Genomic DNA, 24,445 nt, shown 5'->3' with positions numbered 1-24,445 from the left:
ATCTTATTTCCAACGCCACGCCACGCCACGCGACGCTACGCTCTCGCCACGCGCGCGAGTCCGCGGCGAGGCGACGAGCGGTCGTCCAAATCCGAAGAGCAGCGGAGGAGCTGAAACGATCGAATCTCGTTTGCACTGACGCGCGACCGGTTGGAAAGGAAATGGGATCCGGAGGACGCGTTCTTTTTGAGAAGTTGGAGTTAGGTGGTTAATCTCACGCAAAGAGAAATACTTCCTCCACCTAAATTAATAGTTATATAAGAGAAAACTAAAAATACCAAATTGATCATTATATAAAGAGAAGGGAGCCTATTATGCATTAATTATAGTGTAAAAAAACCCTTTGGTTAACACGCACATTAAATGCTTACATGCATCTATCCAATCAGCTTTGATGTATATGTAGCTTAAAATTTGTAACTCTAATTTTCCCATGCTAAGTAAATAGATTTTTGGTCTTTGTATCTAGACCTTATATGATGATCAATTTGGGATGTAGATAGTATGATTAACATGTGCTCAGTCAATAATTAAATATTAGACTGTTAAAAATATGTTTGTTTGATTTTGTAGAGAAACTTCTACATGAAAAACTTTCGTACGAAGCGAATCATTTAACAATTTGAAAAGTACTCTAATGAATATTGAGTGGACAGTTAATCTTACTAGTTTAGAACGTGTCCAGAATTCAATGGCAAGTATGCATCCTCGCACACTGAAACGTTGGATGTTAGCTCACACAACTTGCATGTGAATATATATGTATTTGGATGGGTGTGGGTGTGGAGCGTGGAGGTCGCTAGGAATTATGGACAAGTTGCTTAATTATTCTCTTTTCGAGCATAAGAGCTGTTTCACGGTGTTTGAAAGGTACTGGAGGTGTAGCTCACCGAAGCAAATCTGTAAATGTCACGGTTGGAAAATGCACACATGCATTGTACTTTTCGATGATTCATACAATGGTTCTGGAATTTTGACTAGTTAATGGCGTGGTAAGAGAGACAATCCATAACGAGAGACTAAGGAAAACGCTATCATCCTCTTTTTTTTTTTCTTATGCATTGACATGTATTTTCAGGTATAAAATGAATAAATTTGTTGAATGAATATAACATCATATTTTTGTGAACAGGGATACGATTCTAAACTCTAAAACGGTGCCAATTTCGTCTATTGCACATAAATAGTTATAAATTTTTAATTTAACATGAGATGTATCACTGCTATAAATATGTAAGTTCAACTATAATTACTATAAGTTATTTGGCAGCAGTCAATGCTATTCATTATAGGAATTTTGATAAAGAAAATTTATTTATCACTAAAGCCGAAGTCAGTAGGAGTACTGGTATGAATAAATTTAGACCTTAGGATCGAGGACGTAGTTCTCTCATAAAAATCCTCTGTGTCACATAACAATTATACAAAATATAGTAAAGAAATCCAAATAATCCTTAGATTCATCTAAGATTTGATTCCCAGTAAAAGAAAAGGAAAAATAGAAAAATACGGACAAAAAATGAATCCACTTGGTTTCAGACTTGGTACAACCAAAAATCACTGTCTCTTTTGGTTCGCACAACCAAAAAATTATTTAGGTCTATAGGAAGATTAAGAAAATGCATAATTTTATCAAGAACTATATACAAAAGAATTGAAAAAAAAAGAGACTCTAACAGAAAAATAGAGTCAGACTCAAGTTTCGAAGTAATTAAACATAATAAGAAAATGAACTCAGGCTCACGTTTGAAGTAATAAAAAATAACAAATATGACAATTAACATACTTATACTACTCTATTAGTCATAGTTTAATTTTGTTATTTTCGTTAAAACTTGTAGAAGGCATATTAAAACTTGTATAGGTTATAGAATAATGTCTTATATTAATCTATCTTATCATTTTAAACAATGTTTATCACTATTTAGATGACCGTAATAGATAAGAAGATATCTTCTCAAGAGTTCATAATCCACTCTTCGAACATGCTAAATATGACATTCAACATGATTTTGTCCCAACACCGAAAAATAGCATAAATCGGTGCACATCACACCATATATATTGCAATCGTGGACGGAAGGTAAAATGTCTATTTTGCATATATCGTAGCCTGCAGGTGCAACCTGACACGATCTACCAATACACCAATCAAGCTAAGCTCGCATCGGTGAGGATTTAAATTAGGGCGACGGGCAGCAATCTACCAATACGCCAGTCAGCAGGCTCGTCAATGATGGCACGGGTATCGCAAAATCAGAACATTGATGTCGTGTTCAGACAAACTAAACCACATTATCTCGCTTTGGGATTCGCCTTTGTCTTCAGTTGGCGGTGTAGAGTTGTGTTGTTGCCCATGTGCTGTGAGGTGTTCCGGCAATAGGTTTTTTCTCTTTTTTTTAATCCGTCTAGGCTTTTTACTCTTTCTTAATGAAATATAATTGGTAGTCCTTCTGTCAGTCGGTTTAGTTAAGAAAAATTTAGTGCGAAGGCATGAAAAAATATAGGCGGTGCTAGAAAGCCAAATAAACAACACATATATTAATTAAAAATTACTGACATAATATTTATATTAAATATAAAGTGCAAAGAAACCAAAAAGATAGACCAAAATAATCTGGTTAGTATTAATTTTGAAGCGAGAGGATGCACGATGTTAATTTTGAATAGACTAAATGAATTCGTAGGGTCAAATAAATATACAGAGTTACAGTAGGAATCTATATATATCTTATTCACTAAATCTATCATATGTAACTCACCCTTACATCAGATGTAACTCATGTACGGTATCTTGTTAATCGAATCAAATCAACAAGTTTTCTGTCACACAAACATCAACCGATCAATGTTTTATTCAACACTAATACTGATCACACACACGCGGCTAAAAGCGCTTTACATAGCCGATTATATTAATGCCAGCTAGCCGCCTGTAACCGAAGAAATGTGGAAACGTTTTTCACATGCAACTTATTATGAATTTTGCCCGGCCGCCTGTGGAGAATTTTCGCCGATTTTAATGTTCTCTCGACAAGATCTTTCCTGCTCAATATTAATTTATTCTTACAATTAGGCAATATATATATTGAACTGCTCGTAGTTTGATTAATAAATCGATACAGCTAGTGCAATCGGAACATGCGTGATCTCGGTTCTTTGAACTCGATCAGATCAACCCAATTAATCGATCGCATGGCGTCACCCTATCTCCTCCTTCACCTCATTCTGGAAAGGATATCACCGTGCGTATCACGCTTATGATATGTGCGTGCACTAATATACTCTCAGGTTGATTTGGCACCGGGAATTTCGTACTTCCACATACGCGAGACGTCTTGATCTTTAACCGAGTGAGCTGGGTTGACGAAGACGAGAGGAGGAGTAGTTTCCCGGGGAGCTCACGCCAAGGCTGGAAGGCGGGGCCGGAGGCCGCAACGACGCACGTGAGCTCTGACCGTTGAAGCTACCAGCAACTTCAAGTTCCAACCGCAGCTTCACGGATTGGCTTCACCAGCAACTTCAAGTTCCAAGCGGGCAGCGAGCGAGCAGGTGGCGGCAATCCCAGCCCGACGGTCGACGTTCTCACCGCCATCTCCACTGAGTTCTTCCTCTACTCATTTCTCTCTGTGTGTTATTTTTGCAGGGCCCTGTTCGGGGTTGGGGCCATGGAAGAAATTCATCCCGTTTTTATTTTTGAGGCGGGGGGCCGGGGCCGTTTTTTCCAATCCGTTATGTTGTCAACCCTAGTCATGGTTTCACGGGCAATAGGTTTCGCGCCAAATATCACTGTATCTATCTAAAATGTAATTGTTTATAGATTGTTTAGTATAGACTAATGAGATGTTAAAAGATTTTCATTTAGTTATGTCAATGGCTAATTTTAAATCTTCAATTGAATAGACTTTCTTTATAACCATGGACAAATCTAGTATGGGAGCAGAAGCCCTCGCTACCTTGTTAGGTCTATGGGAATCCTACCAAGCCTCTCATAAATTTTATGTCAAAGATCAATGAAAAACAGGCTGAAGTTGTAGATAATTTATTCGGATCACTCTAGTATCGTTTTTTAGATCTGCCACTTATTGGCGTTGGAATCACTAGAACGATTAAAATCATGGAAAGCAATAAAATATTATAATATAATACAATTTAAATTATATATACACACGGAGGGGGGCTGAGGGAGTAAACACTTAATCATAAACAATTTCAGCCTTCGTCGTCTTCATATAGACTATAGAGAGACACAACGACCATCGCTACTTCGACCTTTTTAATGTATTCATAGTGCTCCTACGTAGAGAGTGGTCTTAGCTCGCTACGTAGAAGCCATATTGCTTTGGAGGAGAGTGAGTGTGGAGCTACGGTAAAATTACACTAGGATCAAACATTGGGAGGACAAAGCCACACAGGGATGTGAGGGGCATACCTAAAGCCCATCCACCCCGGGGGAAGGAGAGAGGTGGCGGACGGAGTACGTGGAGCCGCGCCACCCCAATCTGCGCCATCGATGCCACAACTCGATGAGGGGACACTACTGCCCAATCTACGTCGTCACCGTCAGTCGATTGACTCCGTTGCCATGGATCTGTGTTGTGTCGTCCACGTCGAGCTCGCCATCACCAGACATGGGTGGGGACTGAGGGAGTACGGTGGGAAGAGTGATAATGGCAAACAAAGAAGATGGATAGTTTTAAATTCAGTTTCTAACTTTCAGGGTGGTTATAGTAAAGTTTTAAATTGATACGTAAATAGGAAAACAAATTAAATGCTAAAATTAAAAACTAAGTATTGATAAAGAAAATAATGTGTCTTCATTCTAATTGAAACTTAGAAAACATCAAACTGGGAATGCCCTTTCCCTAGCTTTTGGTTGCGAGGACGTACAAGGCTCTGTTTGGAATGCTGTCCGTCTTTTCCCTGGCTCGTAACATTCCTGTGGAACTGCATGCCCGATGTTTCAGACGAAGACGTACCGCGGCCCGTGTCTAGTCTGGATGGATCGAAGCCTGACCACTGGAAGAAGTACCGTCAAGCTCGCGAGCTCGGGAGTGTCTCAACTTTGAGCTCTGAACTATGAAACCCGACCCCGGCTAGAGAGACGAAGAAGGCGACAAGACGAGACATGATTCACGTGGACACGTACGCGCCGAGAAAATGGACATTCTCCCACGTTTAAATAGTGGTTTCGTTAGAATGTTATTTTAAAAACGTGTTTCTATAAAATGTCATACTGAGTGAGTGTTTCCAGCCACTTTACCATATTTTTTAGTTTTTTGAGTTTTTCAAATTTTTTGGCTTATCAGCCGAGTGATATGACAAAAATGACCCTGGTTCTAGTTGAATGAAACGTGTCCCCAGCCACCGTGCCGCCCCTGTGACCCCGTGCTCGTGCCCCCGTGCTCAGTCGTTATTCTGAGAGGAAGAAGACACCGGCTCAGATGACGACCAACACGTTTCATTCAACTAGAACTAGGGGCATTTTCGTCATGTTGCCTGGCCGATAAGTCAAAAAATTTGAAAAACTCAAAAAACCTGAAAAAATGGTAAAGTGATTGGAAGTACTAACTCAATATGGCATTTTAAAGAAACACGTTTTTAGAATGATATTTTAGCGAAACACTATTTTAGCGTGCCACGATGTCTATTTTCTCGTACGTGCCCCATCCCAGCAGTGTCCGCGCTGCGCTGCACCCAACCAACCAACCAACCGGCGCTTCCGGTGCAGCGGTGTACGGTACGGGCCGCCGCTAGCGGAAGCTACTGCCATACGACGTAGCTTGTTTGCTCGGAGCGCGAAACGGCGGCAACCGACGATGCGCTCCAGCGTGGGTCTGGCTCTGGCAGATGGAGAGTGAGAGAGACGTCGAGGCGCGGCGCGCGCGGATGCACGGCGCGTCGAGGCCGCGGTTGCAGAGCGACTCAGCGACGTGACGTGCGGCCTATGGTATCTGGACGGGCCGGCCTGCCTGGTGCGCTCGGGTGGCAGGGCCCCAGACACCGCTTCTTTACATTACAAAGACATGTTTGAGGAGCTTTTCTTGCCTATAGCTTTTTTTCAAAAGCTGCTTCTGTCAAAAACTGTCCTAAACAGTTCATAACTTCTGAAAATTTGTAGGTACAGATCCTAGAAAATAAACTAAGAATCTAGAAGCTAAAAAGGCTAGGTTTAGAAGCTTTTCCATATTCTCAGAATCTGGCTACCAAACAGTTGCTAAGCTTTTCCAGATTCTTAAAACCTGGCTACCAAACAGTTACTTCTCGGCTCCCTAAACAAGCCCAAAAATTCCTTCGGCAATAGCACTAGCTGTTTAGCACTGTTTGATGTGTTTCTTTAAAAGGACAGAAGAATAATATTCCATATAAATAAGCAATGTAACGGTGATTCATATGTTTGCGATATACAGTATGTTACTAGAGAGACGTCACTTTTGATAGACAAAAGGGCTTCGTTCACGTCTCTATCATCCTCGTCTTACAGTCAAAATTTAAATTAAAAATTTTAAATTTAGAGTTGTTTTAAAATATTTTTACCTATGTTTATTTTTCAGTCTTGACTTTTTTATCACTAAGAATACCTATATAAATTATATATTCATAAATTATTTTTTATTTACAAATATATCGTTTGGTTTTTTCCATAAACACATAAACCATCACCATCCCTGTGAGTCCATGGCAAGTGCGATTAGAACATGCAAATCACGGCGAACATAAATCTTGTACCGTGGCGTGAATAAGTTGGATTAATTAACACAATCTGAGGCCATCACAACCTCCTGAGAGCCCTCCTTTCTCGCCAGACTTCGCTCGGCGCATAGCCAGCGCGTCAGCAATTTCAGGCAGACCAATGTCCAAAATGCGTTCAGTGCTGACTATCAAACACTTGCCATCGTGTTCCACAGAGTACAACAAACAAGCGTGTCGCATATTCTCAAAGCAAAGGCCGAGCATGAACACCGAGCACACGGGAAAAAGAAAAAACACCCAACTCTTTCTATTGCCTAACCAACAATATCACGGAAACGAAACACCCAAAACTCTTTCTATTGCCTAAACATGTAACAACACCGAACAAATCAATGTGGGGTACCGGAACAAATCGCTCTTTTACACTAGGATGTACACGCCAATTTACAGGATGTGTATCACCAGTTTACAGGATGTGTATCACCAGATCGTAGGGGGAAAAATGGGTGTAGCTGTCAATTCTTTTTCTAGGATGTCATTTTCCTTTTCAGTCTTGCTCTGCAATGAAGTTGGGCAGCTCACCCTGGCAGAGGTACTCGTCGCAGTGGGACGCAGATCCCCAGCCCCTCCGCAGACGAAGGATATCGTCTGTGAAGGTTGAGCCTGATGAACCTATGAAAACGTTCGACAATGCACAGATCGTCTTATCAAGCATTGCCTCAACCTGCAAAAGGGCCAAAACCGACTTGCTGTTTAGTACAACCTCATCCTTGCTAACAGGAGAAAATTATCCAAAAAATCTGGACAGTAGCTCTGAAACATCTGGGTTACCTGACTGTCTCCACCCATGTGATTTCTGTATAACAAGGCGTCCCATTTCTCAGAACTGTGGTGCTCTGGCCTTCTCACGAGAGGGACTTGCCTGTCATTGAACACAACCAAGGATTGCAGAACATTTGTCTCACTCTCGGCAGCATCAGTAGACAGATATATGACTGGGGCATTAGCTTTCTCAACGATTCGAAGAATGCATTCTGCTGCCTGGGGGATAGGGAAGAAGCAGCTCTCTTTCTTCACATTACTGCAGGAAGATGAGAAAAATCAGTAGATGTCTCACTACTCAAAAACTGTCAACTCACACATACATCAATCAAAAGAACCACAAGAACATAGTACTTGCAAGAAAAGACTTGAGCTAGCAGACTGGCAGTAGCAGTAGTACCCCTTAAATTACTCCCAATGCACGTCACAGCTGCACAAGTCATATATCATCTTCAAACAAGCTTCTATAACCAGATTCCTTGTAGTATTTCAGTAACACAGTAGAATTTTACAATTGCCAGCCTAAAAATAGGTGGCTCAGAACTATGTCCTAACAGGAGATAGCAAATACAATAGCAATCACTTCACATTCCACCAAGCAAAATAATAAAAAAGATAGGACAACAAAAGATCAAATATCATTGTGCTTAACTAAAATAAATCTCCTTAACTTAAAAACGAATTTTCATCCTCAGCCACTGTAAGGTGCTGAGCGCTACTCAAATTTGTCTAATAGAAAGTGTAATGTAATTAGGCTCAAATAGGGAGGAAACTTCACATGACATTCAACCATGCTGCTTCAAACGGTGAGAAAACCAAGTGCAGTAACCACCTCCAAAATTGGCAGCAAAGATGAATTGTTTTTCCTTCTATACAAGATGTGTCTAGTTATTTTCAAACCATGCTAGAGTTTCTTGAGAGCTCAAGGGTTCTACTGGCCACATGTTAAGAGCAACTGACTTACTACCTCCGTCCCAAAATATAAGCATTTATAGGTAATTTAGGAGGATTAAGATTGAGTAAAAAAGACTATGGTGCCCCTTAATAAATGAGGAATTTGTGGGGGTGGGATGGTACATGACGATAAAATGGAAAGAATTTTGAGTGAAAAGTAATTGATTGGACAAGTATACTGTGAATAGTTATATTTTGGTACAAGATTCAAATCTTAAAAATATATATTGGAAGACTGTCTGTGAGTTTTGAAATACTTTTACTATGTCATTGAGGATAACACTATTTTTATCAGCAATGTGGATTAGTTGAAAGTCTTCAATCTCTAACCATTTTAGTTTTGTAGGCGCCAAAGTGCTGACAAGGTTTCTTACAAGATATAATATATGGTAAAGTACAACCACTAAATTGCTTCAATCACTGATATATTACTGCAATTGATTTAATAATTTACCCAGTTTCTTGGTATATTAAAATTAAAATGCTGATAATTTTGTAAACACAAGGCGCTATGTAAAATTCTTAAGACAATCGCAGTAAGATATAATATTAACATGTGGTGATTGATTAACATCTGCTGAACAAAGAAATCAATGCATTACTATGTAGTGCTTACAAGAAAACAGATAGTTGATTTGAAGTAAGACAACAACAGTATTTCAGTATATTAGTCAATGTTAGAGAAATTAGCCAAATAGGCAAATATTATAGCTCCATATTATGGACAGTGGTTTTGTTGCTTCCTAGAAGTTATAGCATATGCTATAGGAGGCTCGGACTATCACACACCATTTATGGCAGATTTATTGTTAACCAGGCTCTACGCTGCAGCAGAAGTTTTGAGAAGGCCCTAGTCAATATGATCAAAGTTCACAGTACATACAAGTTGACTTCTGTAACTTTTATCTGCCTAGATCTAAGTGAAGCATCTAGGAACAGCTTTAGGCGTCCATAAGAAATCAAGTGTTTGGTTTCTATGTGACTTTTTCATATTCCCGATGAAATCAAGTGCATAGTCTCCTTGTGAGTTATTTAAGTGGACAAAAATCATGTTACAAATTGCAATTTTAAAGCCTAAAAAAACAACTGAGCACGAAAAGAAGATATGATTTTGTTAAGCCAGAAACTACTATAGCCTAATGGGCATGATCTTCTTGTAAAATAAACTCATCAATTCAACATATTTGTATTTCTAAAACATGGAGGTGGGCAAAAAACAAAAGGGGTATCTTACCAGAACTTCAGGAAGCCATGTCGCCGGAAATGCAAAGCGATGTAGTTGCCACCCAAGAAGGTCTGAACAAAGCGCTGTGCAGTGAGCATTATAAGCCTACTTGGCTGGATCAAAGTCTTGCATTTGTGAGCCAATGGACCACCAGGTTGCATCACCCACTCTTCTTCAACATCAGCATAGAACATGTCACCGATCGCAAGCACCTCAGCATCCGTGGTAAACTTTGGCATGATATCATCCACAATTCTCTTCTTTGGCTCCTTCAGTTTTGCATCCTCTGGCCAAGCCGCCTGAATCTTTCCCAGTGAAATCCCCAATCCCTTCAACTTCTTAATATGGTCCTCATCAAGGAAACATGGCGGTGATGCTGCGTAACATATGAACTGATCAATGCTCACTTTCTTCCTCTTCTCTGTGAATTCCTCATAGGACATTACAACCTTCCTTCCAATGCAATCATTAATGTGATTGATATCAAGCACCCGGTCATACTGATAATCTACTTTCTGGCTAGGCACAACCAGGATCCGGCCAAGCAGCGCCGCAAAGAACATGTGCTTCTCTAAGCAAATCAAATGGTTCGACATTTGCCCAGAGAGGCAGATGGCGAACAGGAAACGATCTTTCTTGGGGTTCCACTCTATGGTCCGCCTGTTGGACGGCAACTCCCTCCTCCTGCACCCAGCAACCGGCAGATCAAGATCCAAACCATCGTCGGTCACATTGCCAGCAGCGCCAGAGCGATGCGCGGAGAGGAGCGCCGACTGGATCTCGCGGTTGATCTTGATCTGGCTGAGGAGCGCGTCGTGTAGATCGGAATACGAGATAGCGGTTGAGCTGGAGGCGTCGGTGGTGGGGGCAGTGGAGGCCGTGCGGTTGAAGAGGCTGAGGAGGCCGGAGCGCTGGGAGCGGAGGAGGTAGAGCGCGCGGAGCTCGGCCTCGCGCATGCGGGACGCCGCGGGGTCGGTGGCGGGCGCGGCGGAGGGAAGGCGGATGGAGGCCGGGAGGCGGAGGGACGAGGCGCCGCCGAGGGACACGAAGAGCACGAGGAAGAGGACCGGGAGGGCGACGAAGAGGAGGAGGTAGCGGCGGGACCAGAGGAGGCGGCCGAGCGAAGAGGAGGAGGGGACCGCGGCGCGGAGGGCGGAGACGTGGAAGGAGGCCGCCGCCGGGGAGCGGGAGGAAGGGGAGGGCGGCTTGGCGTGGTTCTGCGGGACGAGGGTCTCGAGGTCGTCGTCCTCGTCGGAGACGGAGGGGCCGCGGTCCATGGCGGGCGGGCGGGCGGAGGCGGGTGTCGGTGCGGCGGGTGGGAGTGAGGAGGGGAGGCGGGAGTGGTGGAGTGAGGTTAGAGCGAAGAGTTGATGGAGATTGGAGGGAGGGTGGACGACGGCGACGGTCGAACGGTTTGCTGCTGCTGCAAATGTTTGGTTCCTTTCTTCTTTGTGAGAAAAAAAATACTTTTCTGTTGCCATTATATTATATATCTTTTCTTTTTTATGTAAAACTATATCTGTTTCTTTTATAGATGATCATATGGCCTCAGGCTCAAGACCTAACAGCCCGGCCCAAAGCACGATGTTTTGGCCCGATCCAAGCACGAGACGGCCTGACGATGAGTGTGCCCATGTTAGCCTGGCCTAACATCCGTGACGTGTCTAGGCTACTTTCTCAGCACGCTGGGCTAACACGGCCTAGCACAAAACAGGCCAGCACGATAGGTTGGCTGTTAACGCCGGATTTTGGCAAATGACCGTTATAGATTAAAGTATGGTTAAAGACTGAATCAAACAGAAGAAAGGGAATCGGCTGGAAGAAAATATTGAAGACAACACGAATTCAGCCGATAGAGTTTCAATCGGACAAGGAGTGAAGTTTGATTGGACCGGAAAGCTCAGAGATAGATTCGGTGTTAATTAAGAGTCCGTGTAAATTAGTTAGCTTTTATCTTAAAGTTTGTTTAGGATTTTATATCTAATTAAAGTCCATGTGTAATAGGTTAGTTGCTTATACGGATCCATATTTGATTAGGCTAGTTAGATCCCGGCATATAAATAAATGATTTCGCGGCTTTGTAGAATCATATCAACTACTCAATTTCGGCGTATCGCCAACCTTCTCGACTGCTTGAGCTCTCGGCGTGAGGTTTGTCAGCTTCGCTGTGTAAGTTCGAGTTCGTCAAATCCATCGATCGGTTAGAACAGAACTGTCTCGATTGAGTTCGATCTCCTGCCTACATGGTCGATGGTTTGCTTGATTTCTTATTGCTATTTTGATCTATTCGTAGCTTGAAGTAGTGGTAGGTTCTTGATCAAGTCCTCGTGAGTTCCTTTATTCGAACTGATGACATGAATCCGTTTAACTTGTTTCTGTCTCGGTTTGGTTCAATCAATCTAGTTGACTAGGTTTGTGTTATCAGATTAGATCGAGTGCTCGTGAGGGCTTATCGCTGGGTTCTAGCCAGCATTATCCTAAGTAATTCGTCGGTTTATTTATTCAACATATCGATTTTCATGTTTCTTATAATTATATCGTGCTCGACTGTATACTGTCTTGGTTAAGTCCGATCTATGTACGTTTAGCCCGATCTGGTTGTAGGAATTCGTCCGATCAGCTAAGATTAATAAGTAAATTGATGGATTACGTTGGTCTAATGTTTAATTACTCATGCATTGCAATGCTTTACTGATTTTATGCATGATCACGCTTAGACTTGAACTGTCTTTGTTAGGTCCGATCTTCTAGGTCTAGCGTAAGTATGTATGCGTTTGGTTATTATTATTCTGTAGCAGTAATTGTCATATTAGTCCAATCTATCTTGAATTCCAAGTTTAGCTCCCTATCAGTTGCTGACATCACGCGCAATAAGCACCAGGTCGGTCCGATTGGCCTGTTGATCTTAAAACTGTCTCGATTAGTTCCGATCTTTTAAGATTAATTGGTTGATTGAGCTGTTCGGTGATTATATCACTCCCGATTTAGCCGATTAGGCATATTTCTATTCACCATCACGAAATTCATGTAAAGCCAATCGTCTAGCTTATCGGCTAGGGTCCTGAAACGGTATCGGCTATCCGGCCGATAGCGATTTTGGGTTTAACTGTTTTCCATGTTATATCTTGTCAGTTACAGGATCAAACTGACTGGCACGCCCAACAAATCTAAGAATTAGGTCCTGCACTGGAGTGGTCTTAGAGTAACTCCCAGGCCTTCATGTGTGATACGTTGTTATTATTTTCAGCTTCAACAGCTCTCTTTTGAACTGCTCTGTCTATAACTTGTGATATTACTTGTGATTTGTGATATTGTTACTTGTGATATCGTAATCTGTTAGATTTTTGTTTCTAAACAGCTGTATGTAAATTGTAATCTGCTGTAACTTTATTGATATGTGATACTATTGTTCAACTTTATGATATTGTTGTAAATTGTGTAATTTTATTTTGTGAAGACTAAACTTGTGTAATATCAGATTTTATTATTTGTGCATGATTTTGTTTGTTCAACCGGGCATTTTCACATTGTCTGTGCCAAACTGAATTGAACAAGTGTCAATACTCAATACATATTGTCGTGCCTAGGCCGACCTGAGCATAGTGGGCTCGTCATGTCGTTGGGCGGCCCGGCACGCTCAGATTGTTGTTGGGCCGTGCCTGGGCATGAGGTTCAGCCCGTGGACAAGCACAGCCTGGCACGAAGTTCTGACTGTGCCGTGTTGGCCTGATAGCCACGGGCCGTGTCGGGCGGATCATATGGCCATCTATAGTTTCTTTATTTTTTTTTCACGGTATAAGGTTTTTTAATATCGTTTAGATCCATAAGTATACTGGTCTACTTATATATATACGGTATAAATATGTATAGTGATTCCGTCATTCATCTTGTTTTGAGCGGCTCTGTTACCTACGTAGAACTAGGCTTACCAGATAGTAAACTTTTTGATATTGTTGAGTTTTCTAGACTTCTAGTTCTAAGAACGAACTTTTTGATATTGCTCTGCCGTAACCTGCTAGATGTTGCCCCGTAACCTGTGCAGAATGGCTTCAGTAATCCAAGATCAGTCAACGAGCTCACGCGAGTCATTCGGCGGTGGCATCGCCTACGCGGCTACGCTACGGTTCACCGATGCACCAGGAGAGGCAGTCCGCGAGCGTCCACGGGCGAAACCTCCAGGTGTGCTTCGTTAGGCGAGAAGGCTGAGTTGTTCCGTCCCCGACGTGGTACCCGTCGATCTTGCCCTTCTCGTCACAGTCGAACCCCACGTAGACGGTGTCCCCGCGGATGGAAGAAGAACACATGCTCGCTGGAAGCGACACCGAGCGAGACGATCCGACGAACACCGCACGGCCGCTCAAGCTCTCCACCGGCGTCAGCGACCGCCGCCGCCGCCGGGCATCCATGTCCATTCGGTACGCCGCGCATCTCCTCTTGAGCTTGTGGCCGCCGTCTGCGCGTATCATTCGGTGCCGCAGCAGCAGCTCCCCGCCATTGTCCACGAGGTGAAGGCTGTCCGTCATCGCCATGAAGTAGTGTGGCGTCGTCGCCATCTTGGCGGCCATCAGCAGCCGCAGTGGCTGGTCTGAGCTGATCTCCAGTGTCATGGTGCCCTCTGCGCTGGCACAGTAGATGCGGCCCGGCAAACGACAAGGTCGAGTACAGCCTAAGCCTGTGGTCGAAGGAGACCGAGGTCCAGCGCTCATCGCCAGGCTTAGCGATGGCGAGCCCGCGGTGGAAGGTGAGACAGATCGCCACTGTGGAGTCGTCGGCGACGGCGACGCCGCGCACGAGGAATTCTTTGTCGCCCTGGCGATCGTTGAGCTGCTCCGGCGTCAGCAACGTGGCGAACGGCGGGAGGTCGGTGAGCTGTCCCGTGAGCGGGTTCAGCAGGCGCACGCCGTGGGGGGCGTGGCTTTGGGACAGCAGGGGGAGGCCCTCAGGGGTGGGCATGAGCAGGTCGTGGTCGGCGAGCTCCGGGAGGTCCATGTGGATGCACTCGCCGGTGGAGACGTTGAGGAAGCGGTGGCGGCGTGCGGCGGCGGGCGCCGAGTCCTCGATCATGAGCCACTGCCGGGGGAAGAAGCGGCCGTCCACCGGGTCGCGGCGGCTCTGCGCGCGCGGGCTGGCGCAGTACCCGCGCCACGGGCCGCACACGGCGCGGAAGCGGACGTAGTCGGCCACGTCGGTGGCGAGCAACCGCTCGGCGATCAACCCTGCCGGCCCTTCCGTGAGATTCCTCCAGTCCCTCCTGCGACCGCCGCGGAACAGATCGGGTCAGAAAATCCAAGAACGCGATTCGAACGAAAATCCCAAGCAAAGAAACAAGATTCGTTTCGCAATTATAGGATACAAAATGTTGTGTTTGTAAAAATGACTCTCAAAACATTGGACAATTAGATTCTCATGATATTAGAGGGTAATCTAATCTAAATAGATGTATTTGTTTAGAAAAGTACCCATATTGTCTTTGCACCTTATAATACACTGTTTCATCTGTTCGTCTCCCGAGATTGCTGACCGCGTACGCCCGACAACGCCATCGGTTCATCATGGCGCCACAGCCGGCGGCCGGCCCTGGTCGCTCCCTGGATGCGCCGGTGGCGCAACGGCCGTGGCGGCCAGCCCTGGCTGTGCCTTTAGTTGCGCAGGAGGCGGACGGCCCTGGCGTTGCCCTAGCCACGCGGGCTGCTGGCCTACTGCACGACCTGGCCGTCCCGTGTCAGGAAATATTTCTACTGCTCCGCAGAGGTTGAGGACTTCATGCTAAAAACAAATGCTCCAAACTCTGTACTCAGCAATATGCTAAATAGCGGGCCTCATACTCCAGGCTGCACAGTACAGCCCAGCAGCCAGCCAGCCAGCAAGCCATGGCCGGCCGAGAGGCCAGACAGCACATGAACTGCATTTTTCGGTCAGTGAATAGTGTATTATACGGTGGAAGCATAATATGAGTACTTTTCTAAACAAATATATATATATTTAGATTAGATTAATCCCTAATGTCACGAGAATCAAGTGTCCAGCGTTTTAAGAGTTATTTTTACGAAGATAATGTTCCGTATCCTATAATTACAAAACGCGTTGTTTCAGTTGTCAGAATTGCAATTTTCTCGAGTAAAATCTCGACGGGGAAACGAAGCAGGCGCGGGCGGGGGTACCAGTCAGGGCCGGAAACCGGGGAGGAGCCGTGCAGCGGCGGACGGCGACTAGGAGCGGCGGTGCGCGCGCGCTTCGCCCCCCAAGACGGCTCCTCCCTCGTCGCATCGGCTGCGGAGGAGGCGCAAGCGCGGAGGCGATCTCCCCTTCGTCCCGCTCCGGGAGAATGGACCTTGCCGGCGCTGGCGCCGGCGCCGGAGCAGGAGCACAGCTGAGCGTCGAGTCCCCTGGGCCGCTTCGCCCTCCGGGGCGCGTGCGTTGATGCCGCTTTCCGCTTCGGCATCAGTCTGTCTGAGCCGCCGCCGCGGCAACGGCAGACGGCAGTGTGACGTGATCGGCCGGAGCGGCGAGGCGGAAGCCGAATCGACGAAGCACGTCGGTGAGCGCGACGAATCACGGAACCAAGTTTATGTTTTCTTGATGAGTAGATACTATGCCCTACCAATTTATACATCTCCCTGACCGTATCAGCTGTGTATCGTATGCTACTCCACTTTTGGCTTTCATTCAGATCAAATCCGACTCGGGCTAGCTACGGCCCGATCACATATGGGCCGTTCCGCTCTCAGACTCGGCCTATGTAAAAAGGAAAAAGTCCACTCGTCGCCTGTCAACTCTGAACTAAGTTTGAATCACACCCCTTTGCCGCAAAACGCAAAACGCATAAGCGAATCCCTAATCTTTTGGTACCGGTGAGGTGACCTACCTGGCTCGTTGATTCGGTCATTGTCCTATGTCATGCTTAGATGGTACTACCTCCGTTTCATATTGTAAGTCTTTCTACACTTGACTAAATTCATTTATGGATAAATGTATATAGTTTATATGTGTCTAGATTTATTATCATCCATATGAATCTAGGCAATCTTAGAAAGACTTACATTACGAAACGGAGGGAGTAGTACATTTTATTTTTAAAAAAGAAAAAATTGGTGGGATTCACGTGTCAGCGAGACATTATCTCTCTAATCTCAGCTCTAATCTTCCTCCCTGCAAGGGTGGACGAAGTCCACCGACATTGCAACGGCACTGCTAGCCCGGTTATTGAGTTGAAAGAGGTGATGGTGGAATCAGCAGGAGCCCAACAATAGTTAAGTTAGTGTAGGGGTGACGGCGGTGGCTTCATAGAGATTGAGAGAAGGGAGCGTGCAGGTGGAGACGGAGACGGCCTTGGGCCATTCACAATGCGGCGGACGTGGCGAACGGTCTCACCACACCATGTCCTCCGCCGGCTGTCGTGGTGGAGAGAGGGAGAAAAGTGCGTTGCCTCGTCAAGACGCGCGCGTCCTCTGTAGAAGACGAGTGCATCGGGAGAGTTTTGAGCTAGGGCACGACATTGGGGAGGTTGTGTCTCTGCCTCCGCATGCCCTGGCATGGGCCCCAACACGCTGCCATCTGAGCTCCTCCTAGTGAGGCAACGTCGTCGCCCGAGCACTCTCTACTCGCCACGTTCGCCGAATCAGAGCTCAGGCAGCGGCGAGGCTCCTTAGACCATTCGTCATCGTTGCCCTGTGCGCCCGCCTCCGTCGCCCAACCACTGCTGCGGTCACTCGAGCTCCGATCACCATCGTCGTCATTGCCCAACTGTCCCCTCCGTTCGATGTGGATCTGAATGGAGGTGAGAGAATAGAGAGAGAGGGTGGATGGGGGAGAGGAGAGAAGAGAAGAGGAAAAGTTGCAACGTGGGGGTCCATCCAAAGGCACATGGACTATAAAGGGAGTTGTTCAAGCCTAAAAAATCCAAGTTGGTCATCAGACCACTCATTCACAGTGTGAAGAACCCTAGAAGCAGCTAAATATATGTGTCCCTTTAGACGTCTAACATGTTGAGAGGACCCCGCTAGAAGAAGCGGGAGTCGACCCGAAAAGGGAGGCTCCTTGATCCGCATATCTCCAAGCCTACTCTGTCAGTGTCATCTGTGTGCGAGTGAGCTAGTCGCCATCCTCCAAGAAAAAATATGAACTGTGGGGGATTGTGCTTAACACTATAAAACAAATTAATTAAGATTGATGGATGTTCTTTTAACAACAAAGGAACGAACAACGAAAACACTTTAAACTTTTATAATAAAAAAATTATAAACATAAAATATAAAAATACCTGTACGTATTCCTAAGACACACAATGTTCGGGTGGGTTCCCCGCATCACGCGGGAGAGGACGGAGTCCGGACTCCGGACGCCGTTGCGACTTGCGTCGACCAACCCAACCCAGCCACCCCGAGGTTGACAAACAAACCATGCACGCGACGCTACCCCCGGACCGATCGAAAACCACCCGCCACCCGATCACCCGCATCAAATCCACACGCGAGTACGCATCGAATCCTCTCCCTCCCTCCCACCCACACGTGTGGCCATGGTCAACCCAACCCGGGCACCCTGGCTGCTCTCGCACGCGAGCCACACGAGCCACCAGTGATGATTGATCGCTAGCTCTGTACTGCACAGCTTTTCTCGTCCTCTTTTTCTTTTTTTCTTTTGTTGATTTGTTCTTGCTTTTGTATGTACAAAGCCAGTAAGCCACTGGCACGCGTTACATGTGCCATTCCTTTTTTTTCCGAGAAGTAAAGGAAACAAAAAAAAAATCGCTTCCTCGCAGTGTCGGTGAGTGACATATGCGAGGAAGCGAGAAAAGAGGAGGAGCTCATCGTCGGCTATGCACGCAGCACGCCGTTTCCGTGGCTCAAAACGGGGTGAGACTCAAACTGAAGTGACTCTCTCTGTTCCCTACCATGGCGAGCGGCGGCTAATTAACACGCTCGTCGCCTTTTATGTACACCGACACTTTTTTTTTCTTTTTTCTTTGGCTGGTCGCTTCGCCTGCTTCTCACGCTCTCTCGCCGGCCGCGCCGCCGTCGGTACGTCTCGGAGCGCCATGCTCGTCGGTCGGACGCCGGCCCGGAGTCGTTCGCCGCCGCCGGCGGCGGCGGCGTCACTGCTTCAGCCGCAGCGGCTGCGGGTGGTGGTGGCCGTGGGAGGACTCGACGAGGATGGACCAGAGTATCTGCACGTCCTCGCACGGGCACGACTTCACGTCCTCGTACAGGATGTAGATACCTCTCTCTGCACAGCCACCACACGAAACAAAGCAAAACCAAACAGCGACTGATCAGTCAGTCAGCTCATCTCGCAAGAAATCGCAGCACAGATCAAACGGGCAAATCACAGGTTCAGAAAAGAAAGAACAGAGGAGAACAGCAACAACTATAAAGATGGGCAAAGAAGTGGAGATCAGATGCCCACGTACTCTTCCTCTGGGCGGAATGCATGCGAATCCAGAGCTTCTTGATAGGGGCGAGGAGAGACTGGAGCCAGCCCATGGTCCCAGCTACTCGCCTACCTCCCTCCTTCACCATGCATTCATTCACCTCAGCTGCAGCATCCGAAGCAACACGTAGGTAGGCAAAAGACCAGCATATGATATGCCTAGCTAGCTACCCAGCCATCTTGCAGCAGCTGCAGGAATGGTCGGTCAGAGAAGAGAAGAAGAAGAAGATGAAGAAGAAGAGAGAGTTAGCTTCGAGGCTGGGTGAAGCCTTCTCCTCTCCTCTGCTTTACTATTCCTCCCCTGCCTGCCTTGCATCTTAATCACAGGCCTTAACAAATCTTGGTACCCCGTCACTGTCCATCCATATCTTCCCATGAATAAACAACGGAGAGAGATGGCTAGGCTAGGCGAAATGTAAATGCTGCTGCTTGCTAGATCGATGGCTCGCTCGATCGCGGAAAAGAAAGTTTCTTGTAATCGAAGAGAACACCACCGAGCTCTCTGTTAGGTCTTATTTAAGCTTTCTTGGCCATGGGCCCTGGCGTGTCAACAATGCAAGCCACGAGTGTATTCGCCAATGGCTTTGTTTTATATTTGGGAGAGAATTTGTACTGGCAATGAAAAAACTGTATGCTGCTATTATCAAGTCATTTGCATCGCCATGCGATGTACTCTCTCCACGACGTTGACTTTTAGATCTGCGTTTGACTATTTGTCTTATTAAAAAAATATAATTATTAATTATTTTATTATGATACGATTTATTATTATAGAAACTTTAAGTATGTCTTATAATTTTGTATATTTAGATACAAATTTTTAATAAAATGAACGATCAAATGTAAATTCAAATGTCAACGGTGTCATAAAAAAATATAAAGGGAGTATAACAATCTGCGGCAATCCAACCGTTCGGATACGATCAGATGGCCCAGATTTGAGCTATGGTTTTCCAGTTTTCAGAGTGGTTCCTGAGTCAAGGCTGATATGTAAACATCAAACCCCGTCGGCGAACAGTATATAACACTGGTGAGAAATGAATTTTGTGCCTACATGGTCTTGGTGCAGGTCACATCCAAATGTTGAGAAGTTAACAGGGTGTCTGTTAGAGCATCACAATTGTACCACGAGCCAATTGGGAAGGAAACAAAAAAAAAAAGAAATGAGAAAGATGATGAAACGATCGATGTGCGCCCTGAATAGGATGGTTTAAGTATCTTAAGAGATCATGAGAAGGAAATTGAGAAAGAGAGCTGACCTGTTGTTTCAGTAGTTGCCTCTTCCCTTTCTCCAGTGGAGAAAAAGCTTTGCTCCATCTGTAGTCCATCAGCAATTCTGGAGATCTCATGGGGCCCCATTAGAAGGGAGGAATCAGTGGAATGCCAAGTCAATGTTTTTGCCCCACCTCTGGTGTCTCATCATTTGGGCAATATGGGATATTCTTTGCTTGAGCAAATGAGCTCCTCAATGCTAACCAACCAGTGCTTCTAGAAATTCAGTGGCATCTTATGTGAGATAGCACTGAAGCAAGTACTCATGTTTGTTTCCTTGCACCTATCATCTGTTAGGTTTACAATTTATATGACACACACAGCTACACAGGTACTTTGGAGTGACAGTTACTGACAAAATTGACACAAATACCGTATTAGCTGAATACTAAAAAAATGTGGTAGGCATGAAAACATGTTGACTGTTGTACTGACTGGAACTGGTGTAGTCCAGGATAAAAGAAAATTAACATTATCCTTGTAGTAGTAGGTGTATGATGCAACTTTACTTTTACTTTTTTTTCCCCGGTGCACATCCAAATAAAGAAACCACCAATATGAAAATCAACTAAACTAAGGAGTTTACGGACCAATATCACAAAGTGGTGGAGCTCAGGGGGCCGTCAACAAAAGGGAAAAAAGTTCAAAAATAAGTATTTGGATAACATTTTGCGATCAGCGCTTTAAATTATAACAGTTGAGAAAAAAAAATAGGATACTGACTTGCCGTGTCCCACTTCCAATTTTACCAACTGAATTTTCCATCAGCAAAATAAACTATTGCTCTGGGGCATTTTAACTTCAGCCTTCAAGCATTATCAATCCTCTAGTCGTTAAGAGCCAGCTAGTAATATAGTCAACAAGCTAGCTCTATAAGATTCTTTGTAGTCTTCTCTCAGTCTACCTATACAATAGTTAGTTTTTCATCATTTATACAAGATTCACATGTCTCTAATAAAGTTTCTTAGTTTTTGAATCTGACTGGCTATAAGCTTAGAGCAAGTATAATAGCAGGCTATAAATCGACTAAATACTGATGTAGAGTAGAGAGGGGAGAAACGCACTATAAGCTTATAAGCTTATAGTCAGCTTGGGCACAATAACCAAAAAACTCTGAAAGAGACATGTGGGTTCTGCATTAAAGATAAAAAGCTAACTACTATATGAGTGAGCTAAGAAAAGACTACAAAGAGTCTTATAGCCAGTTTATTGACTATATTATTAGCCTTGCTCCAGTCCGTTTCTCTTCTCTCTCCTCTACATTACCATTAGGCTGGCTTATAACCTATTATTATACTTGCTCTAAGAATTGTCAAAATGCAGCTCACACCATGTCCAGAGTTGCACCTTTTGCTAAATTGGCAGTTGGCACAGAATACAGCACAGCACCAGGCTCTCTCGATTCAGTAGTACATTTCCACTTATCCTCAGTGTCTCACACATAATATTAGAGCACAAGAACACCAAAGTCTTCAGAAAAAAAACATCATTTTTTGTTTTGCTTCTTGGATTTGTGATCAGAATGTATATGCCAAAGACATGATGATACAATGGGGCACTATAATCTGACATTCTGTCTAAATACCTATCTAGCAAAAATTATATGGGTTTATCAATTTTTCAACTTGCTGAACATCGCTAGAATACAAAATGTTAAGAAGCATGAAATCCTTGCACAAGGTTTTGTCAGGCTTGCATATTCTTACTGTTAGGATTCATTAATTTACGGTGGAGTTGCCGAAGAAACCTGTCATCATGTTTCTGACTATTCAATCTTCCATGCATGAAGTATCAAAGTGAAGCCAAAACGATGTGCTTGAAGCTCCTTTTCATTCTGCGAGCAAGACCTTAACAGCAATTTTTCCATGGATTGACCTGACTGAAACAAGAACACGGCACATCCACTCGACGAACCAAAAAGCCACTCGTGGACATCCCAGAGTACCTCTACTGGAAGTCCATCAACATAGACCGTCTGGTTTCCTCTAAACTTCCATGCAAGTCTCTTCAACTGCATGACTCTCTTCTTGCCAATCCTGATTTCTAGGCTTGGATCCTTCAACCCTGATGTGTCGCACTCTATGGTGATATGGTGGAGCTGACCAATGTCCAAAAATCGAGCCTTAGCTGAATACACCTTCTTCCCATAAATATGCTCCTTCCTGGCTATCATCACAGCACTGGAAGCTGATACATCTGACGAAACCCTGTGATCCCCCTCCTTGGGCATGTCGCCGAGCACAAGAACGGCTTCAAGATCACAAACCAGGGCAACATAGAAACCTTCGACGGGTTCCGGCCCGGCCGCAAACTTCGCAGACGACAGGTCCCAGACGATATCCAGCGCGCCACCATCCACCTCCATGGCCTTAGAGCCTTTCCTCTTGGAGAACAGCCAGGGCTTTATCTCTGTCTTGCAGAGACAACGGTTAGAAGAGTCATCAACTGCGATGGACAGTGCCTGCCCCATGGTCATCTTGCTCCAGGTGACGGTCACGCTGCAAGATTTGCCACGCAGTCTGGCTAGGTAGGTGCACTGCACCATGTTCTGGCCACCTGGAGAAGAGGAATGGGCGACCTGGACGCCACTTTGACTCAAGCAAGATGCAAAATCTCTCATCGTGATGACCGCGACGGTTGCAAATTGCAAGCCCCCCTCCTTTGCGGCTTTCCGACGAACAATTCGTGCGCAGGTGCCCTACTTATCACTCGCACCGTCACACACACGGCGAGCAGGCTGTTCCCCTCACTTGGACTCCTGACGGCTGAAAAAAAAAGAGGGGGGAGCCTGCGCATCAAAAACGCATCTTTGCGCTCGATATCCCAAGATTTCCCGAATCAAATCCAGGCGTGTTCACCTGAAATCTGAGACAACAGCAGCACCGCAACAAATCAAGAACCCGAACCACAGAGTAGCACCATCTACTCCCAAAGATAAACCAGAGAAGGAACAGCCATACCTTTCCTCTGCGAAATCAAGAACCACCGGTGAAGAACGGAGTAGTGGCCGGAGATACCAAAAGAGCACCAAGAGAAACGGAAAGCCTCAGGAGCAGACAGGGCAATCCGGTGGACGGCCGTTTTCACCTCGCCGGTGCGCCAAGAAGGAACTCCCAACTCCAACCGCTCCACGGCCAACGTGTTCCCCCTCAGGAGCAGTAAACCAGCGCCATCAGCAACAGTAGCAACAGCACCACCACCTCTCAATCTCTCTCTCTTTCTCGGTTGGTCCGTTTGAGCTCCGCAGCAGCAGCCAGCAGCAGCACAGCACTTGTTTGTACAGGAGTAGAGCCGAGCAACCAAAAGCAAAGCGGGCGGGAGGAAGAAGACAAAGAGGGTGTGGGCTGGTGCCTGTGTGCGCCCAAGCGCGAGGCGAGGGCGACCGCCACCACCAGAGACCAGCGTGGCGTTGGGGAATGTGGGCAGCAGAAAAGACGCGGAGGCAGGCAGACAGGGCGTCGGGTGTCGTGTGGGGGGGGGGGGGGGGGGGGGTGGCGCGGCGCGGGGGTGCGAGCTGCAGGCCGCGCTGTCCAATGGCAGCGCCGGCGCGCGAGAGGTCGCCCTCTCCGCGGACATGTGAGCTCCGCCGGTGGGTCCGAGCCTTTCCTCCGTGGTGGATCACGGCCGCATGGGCATTCCCTAGTCCCTACCCTGCATTCTACGGGAAGGTTTGGCCTTTCCATACGGAAATATGTACTGTTAAGCATCATTATCATCTTACTTGCCATTAGGGGTGGACAGAAAACTCATGACTAGTTAGCTCGCTCGACTCGTAATAAGCTCGGCTCGGCTCGTTTTATTTTTCTAATGAGCCGAGCTGGCATTTTAGCTCGTTAGAGATAACGAGCCAGCTCAAACTGGCTCGCGAGCCTAACGAGCCATAGCCCACCCCTAGAGACATGCCACAATCTAAACCTGGAGGCCCACTAGCCACAGCCTAGCCCAATAAAGAATACTAACCCTAGTAGAGCAGCAGCATGCTCCTTGCGACCTTGCTCCTTGACCGCTGCCGCACCAGTATCACGCATGCAGCAAGCCAGCAATCAACAT

The 24,445-nt window shown here is 45.8% G+C and overlaps 3 protein-coding genes and 1 pseudogene across 3 annotated transcripts; all 4 read right to left on the bottom strand.

Annotated features, from left to right (window-relative positions):
• Nucleotides 1-6,728: 6,728 nt before the first annotated feature.
• LOC102711445 (O-fucosyltransferase 36-like) lies at nt 6,729-11,026 on the bottom strand. The gene is made up of 3 exons (XM_006657807.3): nt 9,704-11,026; nt 7,525-7,774; nt 6,729-7,417 (listed from the first exon to the last, which is right to left on the bottom strand). The coding sequence occupies exons 1-3, from the start codon at nt 10,969-10,971 to the stop codon at nt 7,241-7,243; spliced, it is 1,695 nt and encodes a 564-aa protein (XP_006657870.1). The 5' UTR covers nt 10,972-11,026; the 3' UTR covers nt 6,729-7,240.
• Nucleotides 11,027-13,576: 2,550 nt separating this feature from the next.
• On the bottom strand, nt 13,577-14,647 carry LOC102703416 (annotated as a pseudogene).
• A 3,647-nt stretch (nt 14,648-18,294) lies between these two features.
• Nucleotides 18,295-19,602, bottom strand: LOC102711166. Its single transcript, XM_006657806.3, has 2 exons — nt 19,104-19,602; nt 18,295-18,919 (listed from the first exon to the last, which is right to left on the bottom strand). Exons 1-2 carry the CDS (start codon nt 19,210-19,212, stop codon nt 18,789-18,791), a joined length of 240 nt encoding a protein of 79 aa, XP_006657869.1. The 5' UTR covers nt 19,213-19,602; the 3' UTR covers nt 18,295-18,788.
• Nucleotides 19,603-21,550: 1,948 nt separating this feature from the next.
• LOC102710887 lies at nt 21,551-23,808 on the bottom strand. The gene is made up of 2 exons (XM_006657805.3): nt 23,356-23,808; nt 21,551-23,260 (listed from the first exon to the last, which is right to left on the bottom strand). The coding sequence occupies exon 2, from the start codon at nt 23,013-23,015 to the stop codon at nt 22,161-22,163; it is 855 nt and encodes a 284-aa protein (XP_006657868.1). The 5' UTR covers nt 23,016-23,260; nt 23,356-23,808; the 3' UTR covers nt 21,551-22,160.
• Between the last annotated feature and the right edge of the window lie 637 nt (nt 23,809-24,445).

Source organism: Oryza brachyantha, chromosome 7, assembly GCF_000231095.2.
Source record: "Oryza brachyantha chromosome 7, ObraRS2, whole genome shotgun sequence".
Taxonomy (NCBI): Eukaryota; Viridiplantae; Streptophyta; class Magnoliopsida; order Poales; family Poaceae; genus Oryza; species Oryza brachyantha.
This window is presented reverse-complemented; position numbering and strand designations above follow the sequence as displayed.

Excerpts from the sequence above, each read along its gene's own strand:
- LOC102710887 (XM_006657805.3), bottom strand. The coding sequence starts at position 23,015 with ATGAGAGATTTTGCATCTTGCTTGAGTCAAAGTGGCGTCCAGGTCGCC.
- LOC102711166 (XM_006657806.3), bottom strand. The coding sequence starts at position 19,212 with ATGGTGAAGGAGGGAGGTAGGCGAGTAGCTGGGACCATGGGCTGGCTC. Across the intron at positions 18,920-19,103 it reads GCATTCCGCCCAGAGGAAGA|AGAGAGGTATCTACATCCTG; the intron begins GTACGTGGGCAT and ends GTGGCTGTGCAG.
- LOC102711445 (XM_006657807.3), bottom strand. The coding sequence starts at position 10,971 with ATGGACCGCGGCCCCTCCGTCTCCGACGAGGACGACGACCTCGAGACC. Across the intron at positions 7,775-9,703 it reads CATGGCTTCCTGAAGTTCTG|TAATGTGAAGAAAGAGAGCT; the intron begins GTAAGATACCCC and ends ATCTTCCTGCAG. Across the intron at positions 7,418-7,524 it reads ACATGGGTGGAGACAGTCAG|GTTGAGGCAATGCTTGATAA; the intron begins GTAACCCAGATG and ends GCCCTTTTGCAG.